Source organism: Salvia splendens, chromosome 12 (assembly GCF_004379255.2).
Source record: "Salvia splendens isolate huo1 chromosome 12, SspV2, whole genome shotgun sequence".
Classification (NCBI taxonomy): domain Eukaryota; kingdom Viridiplantae; phylum Streptophyta; class Magnoliopsida; order Lamiales; family Lamiaceae; genus Salvia; species Salvia splendens.
This window is the reverse complement of record NC_056043.1, coordinates 7,815,477-7,822,234: the sequence shown is the minus strand read 5'-3', so window position 1 is coordinate 7,822,234 and position 6,758 is coordinate 7,815,477. Positions and strand designations below refer to the sequence as shown.

At 34.0% G+C, this 6,758-nt stretch overlaps 1 protein-coding gene across 1 annotated transcript; it reads right to left on the bottom strand.

Moving 5' to 3' along the window:
- Positions 1 to 405: 405 nt before the first annotated feature.
- Positions 406 to 3,640, bottom strand: LOC121756852. Its single transcript, XM_042152263.1, has 2 exons — positions 3,429 to 3,640; positions 406 to 732 (listed from the first exon to the last, which is right to left on the bottom strand). The coding sequence occupies exons 1-2, from the start codon at positions 3,549 to 3,551 to the stop codon at positions 631 to 633; spliced, it is 225 nt and encodes a 74-aa protein (XP_042008197.1). The 5' UTR covers positions 3,552 to 3,640; the 3' UTR covers positions 406 to 630.
- Between the last annotated feature and the right edge of the window lie 3,118 nt (positions 3,641 to 6,758).

Below are 6,758 nucleotides of genomic sequence, written 5' to 3'. Positions count from 1 at the left end.
TTCCTAGGAACCATAAAATTTGGTCGCAAAAAACATAATCTTATTCCTTTAAGTGAATTTCCCATGAGTTGTGAATAACTAATTTTTAAAGAAATTTACTACAAAGCCTAAGTTCATGATTTTCAGCGACCAACTTTAAAGTCTGTGAAAAATATAAAATTTAACCAAGGTTTGTGATTAAGATACTAATGCCCCTTTTAAAAATATTGTTTCAAACTTTAAGTTATTACTTTAATGTATTTGAATTTGAATTATAAAAATATAAGGGTTATTGGTCGGAAATAGCATCTACGGAGTACCTTGGATGTGATCTGGTATTTTCCACACCTTTTATTTTTGGCCCGTGAAACAATTATTGTTTCTTCTAGTTATTGATGCCATAAGATTTTGATAGGAAATATAAGATTTCACACAAGGAAAACTCCTTTCTCAAATGGTTACAGGTTACCAAGTTCTTTAATTCCCAGAGGCTGAAATAAAACATTTCCCATTCAGGCAGAGCCTGGATCAAGTAAAATGAACAAAGGAGCAGCAGAATAAGGTGGAGTTGCATAAGTTTTATTCCGCAATCCTCAGGATCTCATTGGAACTGCTACAGTATATCGCTACTGAACAAAACATATAATTCAATCAGGCGGAGTCAGCAGCTTCCACGGCCTTTGGTGCTTCGCCTGTTTTCAACTTCTCTAATGTCGATACACGTTCATCCAGTGACTTGTAAAAGTTATCCATCTGTTTCAAAACACAAATCAGTTGCACCAGGTATATTTCAAAAAAAATCAGTCAACACCAGAATTATTTCAAAACAAATACAGTAAGCTACACTATATTCAAAATTCGAATCAATATCAATATTATATCGACTAGTTCATTTCCATTCCATTTAGATCCATGTATCCATAACTACCTCAGGTGACCATAATATATTTCATCAGCATTTTAAATCTGATGTTTTTAGCTGAGGAAATGATGCAGAATTCTCTATGATGAAGTCTGAGTTGAAAATCCTCGTGTTGGACATACCATGGATTCGGTTAGGTCAATGCAGTAGTACTATCAGACTTTAGACATGAGGTATAAAGAGATCCAACAAATGGGATGCATCTGAATGGCTTGTAGAATTGTATAAATGAGCTTTTCTGAAAGACGAAAAATCCCTTCGACACATTTTACATGGATAACTGGCCGAGGAAATGCAACTGCTAAGAGAAAACTAGTTATTATGACTTGTTGTTGCACCATATGTAGCATAATACAAAACATTGATGAGAACTTATGATCCTAGTCGGCTACTAATTGGCATAAATTAGGTGCTTCTCAATCCATATGAAAGCATCCCTGATTTTGTAAACATAGATCTAAAAAAAAGTTACAGTTTCCAGTTAATAACTAATAGTCCTTTCTCATTTAACATAATAATTTGAGAACCATAACTACCTCTTTATACATATAGCAAGTTTTAAGCTACATAATTGGACAAAAAATGACTTGAATAATTATTTTTGAAACTGTGTTCCATAGTGTTTCTCATCTTACTCAGCAAGAAAGAAGCAGCATGATGAAACTCATGCAGTCATGAATTTACAAAAATACTGAGTCTGTCATGTTCAATGAATCAATCCTAGGTAGTAGGTTGTCATACTTAGATCAAAGAACACAGCTCTGTTCAGTTTGTTTGAAGCTTCCCAAGAAACAGAATGTCATAGACTATTAGGCTCTTTCTTGTACTCCCTCCGTCCCATTGAAGATGACTCACTTTCCTTTTTTATTTGTCCCAACTAAGATGACCCATTACTAAAAATGGAATCATCTTTGTTTCTACTTTATTCCCTCTCTCTTACTTTACTCTCTCCATTTCACGCACAAAATAAAGTTGCATAATTTCCCGTGCCGTCCAAGGAAGGGGTCATCTTCCTTGGGACGGAGGGAGTAATAAATACCAGGTAAAATGGAGACAATTTAAAATATAAATGGAATCACAGCTAATTGATGTCAGGGGTTGATTTCATCTCTTGTCTCCCATGGAGAGAACATGAGAGCAGGCTAAAATGGACACATGATAACTTTCGATAGTGTAATGCATCTAAACTTCGTGTATATTGGGTGATTAGTCAAAATATGAAATTTAATAAGCTAATCCACCTAATATTAATGAACCAAACCAGTAGTATTATCATTCAAGCGTTGTTTGCACAAAGACGCATAGACGGAATGCAATTAGCACAAGCGTAATAAACATAGGCCTAGATTCAAGTGAGTGAGAGGCAACATGATGGTGGCGACTGAAAAACAGAAGGACCACTTAAACAACTAAATCATTGCTCACTGTAGATTTCCCACCTAATTTTCACTGCTTCAAGGATGAACAATATGTTTTACCTCAACTTCTAGTGGTTGGCATGGCAAGTGCACGGCAAGGATGAACATCCGCATCCACCTTTCTTGGGATCGATTATACAAAGAATCATATTGACTAAAGAATTTAAAAATCACAGCATTTCACAAAAGCAAAATGCAAAATATGATTCTAATTGTATACCACACTTCCATTGTATGTCTGTATCAATTCTCAGTCATTGTTAACCTCTACAATATTCATCCAGTACATATGGAACTCTTCTGTTAAATTCTCTAAATTCTGTCCCACATCGACTTGGTGAAGATCCCTTCTAATCTATATAAGTGTGGATAACCCTCCCCCTTATGAGGCCTTTTAAGGGGTGAGTGACTCATTTCTAATATGGTATCAGAGCGGGCCCAAGTCGATGATGGTTTTCTCTTTATCTCTTATCTACCTCACGAGTGGAAGACCGATGTTCTTTCCGGCCCACATCGATGATGGTTTCTCTTGCATTGCCTACCCACGTGATGGAAGACCGATGTTCTTTCCTATCTACCTCACGAGTGGAAGACCGATGTTCTTTCCGGCCCACATCGATGATGGTTTCTCTTGCATTGCCTACCCACGTGATGGAAGACCGATGTCCTTTCCGGCCCACACGTGAGGGGGCATGTTAAATTCTCTAAATTCGATGATGGTTTCTCTTGCATTGCCTACCCACGTGATGGAAGACCGATGTCCTTTCCGGCCCACACGTGAGGGGGCATGTTAAATTCTCTAAATTCTGTCCCACATCGACTTGGTGAAGATCCCTTCTAATCTATATAAGTGTGGATAACCCTCCCGTGAGTGGCCCATTTCTAATATCTTCTCTCACCAGCTTCGACTGAACATCATCTAATTTTCAATCATCAGAAACTTAATTAATCTAGACAAATTTTGACACATTCAATTCGCACCGGAACATATTCCGTATAACAATTTGAGAGCCACTAACTAATCTCATGAACAAGCGGTAAAAAGAATATCAATTAAAATAAACAACAATCAATTTAAACTCAAAAGCAGAAGGGGCAGGAAGAGAAACCTGTTGAGAGATGGCGTGGTGGGCAATTGCGTAATCCTTCTGGAGATAATAGAGACCGGCAGCGGATGCTATCGCCGCGCCGGTGAAGAATGAAGCCAATCTAACCCGCAGCGCATAACCCATTTCTGTCCCCTTTCGGTTTCACAGATCTCAACTTCAACCGCCCAAATTCTTTACAGATGTATTTGTTGCTAAAAGTTAAAATGAAGATGGCGATTACTAATACAGTACTTTTATATAGATTATTGTAAGTATTTAGATTTAAAAGTATAAATGCAGTTTAATTGTTATTAATAAATTTTTTCATACCATTATAAAATTGCCGACTGATCCATATAATAAAATGCATTGCCTAAAAGTCCAATGTTTTAAAAACCGGACCGGTAAGCGAACCGGTGAAGCTACTGGTTCATGGTTCAACCGGTCGGACCAGTTTAATCACTGGTCAAACCGTTTTACTGTTACAAATATGTATAATTCAATTTATAATGTAAAATATAGTGTCCAATATAATAAATAATAAAATATGATCAATAATGTGTCACAAAAACATTCAATCTTACATATAATTAGTATATATACAAATATAAAATATTAAAATTTAGTGAATATAATAAAATATACAAATTGTTAGTTAGTGTGAATAAAAATTAAATATTTTACATATAAAAATAAACCAAATTTATATTAATTCAAAAAAAAGTATGTGGTGGAATAATCGAATACAAATTATTAGTTAGTTTAAACAAAAGAATACTTTAATATCAATAGTTAGTCTACATAAATTAAATATATGCTATAAAAATATATATTTAGTAAATAATAAACTATAATAAATAAATATATTGAAAAAATCGAATCTTACTCCCTCCGTCCCATGTTGTTCGCACTTTTCATTTTAGGCCGTAAATTTGTGATTGATTTTTTAGTGTAATTAAATTAGAATTTTAAGTGTAATGAGACATCACTTAATAAAGAAGCTCTTAACTTAAACTAACATATTAATTGAATGCATTAATTCTAACTTAAACTATAAATAGTGTAAGGATTTGTGATGAGCCAAAAAGCAACAATGCAAGTAACATGGGATGGAGTGGGTATAATATAACGATAGTAATAAGCGTTATAGTAATAATATAGTAACTAGGAAAGTATAGATAAAATTTAGAGGATGATAATTATATGTATCATAATAAATAATTACATAAAAAAATATAAAATAAATGAATTATTAGTTGGTTTAAATAAAAATATTAATATTCTATGTATAACATTGTTTAATTTTCTTATTTTTCCATGTGGGGCTTGTGGTGGAGTGAGTAAGCTCTTGTTAATTGGAGTGGTGGTCATGAGTTCAAGTTCTTCCAACAATAAGTTTTTAAAATTTTGAACACAAAAAGCAAAAACCGGTTTCCGGTTTCAAGCCAGACCGGTCCAACCGGTCGGTTCAAACGGTTCTCGATGGCTCAACCTCACACTGGTCTAAATAGGTAAACCGGACCGGACTACATACCGGTTCGCGGTCGGACCGATCGAACCGGCCGGTCCGGTCCGGTTTTTAAAACACTGCCTAAAACTTGTCACTGACACCTTTTGAAAGGAGCAACAAAAATTCATTACTCCCTATAGTCATATTTATAAATGACACGTATTTTAATAGGAAATTGGTAAAATAAAAGAAAGGAAAGAAAATGTGGGTAAAATAAGAAAGATAGGGAAAAATAAGTGGATAAAATATGAGAAATGGGAAAAAATGGAAAAAAGTATGAGAGAGAAACTTTCCATTTTTAGAAATGTGACTATTTTTTGTTGACATACCAAAATGACAAAATTGATTATTTTTCGTGAACAGATGGATTATAAAAATAGTGCGTTTATCATCTAAAAATAAAAATATTTGCGTAGGAAATAAAAATATCATCTAAAAATAAATACTACTCCATATTACTACCTCCGTCCACCAAAATTCGTCCCAGTTTGACCGGGCACAGGTTTTAAGAAATGTAATGGAAAGTGGGTTGAAAAAGTTAGTGGAATGTGGGCTTGACTTTTATATATTAGTTTTATAATAAAATGTGAGTAGGAATGAGTTAGTGGAATGTGGGGTCCACTACCAAAAATGGTAAAAGTGAAATGGGACAAATTTTGGGGGACAGACGAAAAAGGAAAGTTGAGACAAATTTTTAGGGACGGAGGGAGTAATACATTATCGTAATCGAATACCTTTACCTTTACTTTATCGTCACAATATTTTACAGTACATAACTACTATAACAAATATATTAAATTAAATTTAAATGTTATAATTAATTTTCCTTTACAAACATTTTCGTGCATGAAAATTTGAGGAAAAGAATTGAAGAAAATGCAAATAGAGGAAAGGAAATATTAGTAATAAGGGATAATAACGGTTAATACTAAAAATATTAGGACAAATCTGATATTTCCATGAATTTTATAAGTGTGTCTCAATTTGTTATTTTAGAATGTTCGCAATTTGAAGTCTGATTTTTTTTTAGTAAAAGAACCTACTATTTAACTAAATCATTATATACGTACAAAGGCACTGGACTTCAAATAGGCTCGAACTCGGCACATCTTACAATAATGTCTAAACTAATTACCGTTAGAACAAATGCAATAGACTTCAAATTATGTGGACTTTTACATGGCAAGAAGTGCTGATTTGGACACTAAAGGTGGCAACCTTTCCAATGAATACACTTTTGTCATCTTCGAAGTGGGAGAGTAGGGGCTAGGGATAGACACAGTCACCCATAGTCTGTTTTTTACGAAGGCGATGATGAGATATGGATTTAAGTTGATCAATTTCGATCATACACTTGTTTACGAAGAGAAGATATATTAATGTAACTTGGTTGATTATCTACGTGAATGATATGATATTTAACGGTGGCAATCCTGAAGAAATTGTGAATCTAAAGAATAACTTCTCAAAAGAATTCGAGATGAAAGAGACCGCGGATTTGTAAAATATCTTTGTATAGAAGTCTTGGGAGCAGGGAAGGCATTTTTCTGCGGCAAAAGAAGTGCATTATGGATTAATTTGCTTAGACTGGATTGTTGCGTTGTAAGCCAACCGAGAAGCTCATTACGACAAATCATGGATTGCATATTGTTGAAGTAGCTGGATAATCATGGATTTGCATATAGAGGAAGATATCAACATTTAATAGGGAAATTAATCTATCTTTTCTATGTGAGGTTTAACATTACTTATATGGTTGGAGTGTAAAGTGACTGGACACTACTAGAAAAATTGCTTCTCACTACATTTTTTTTATCACACTTTATAAAAAGTGCCAGCAT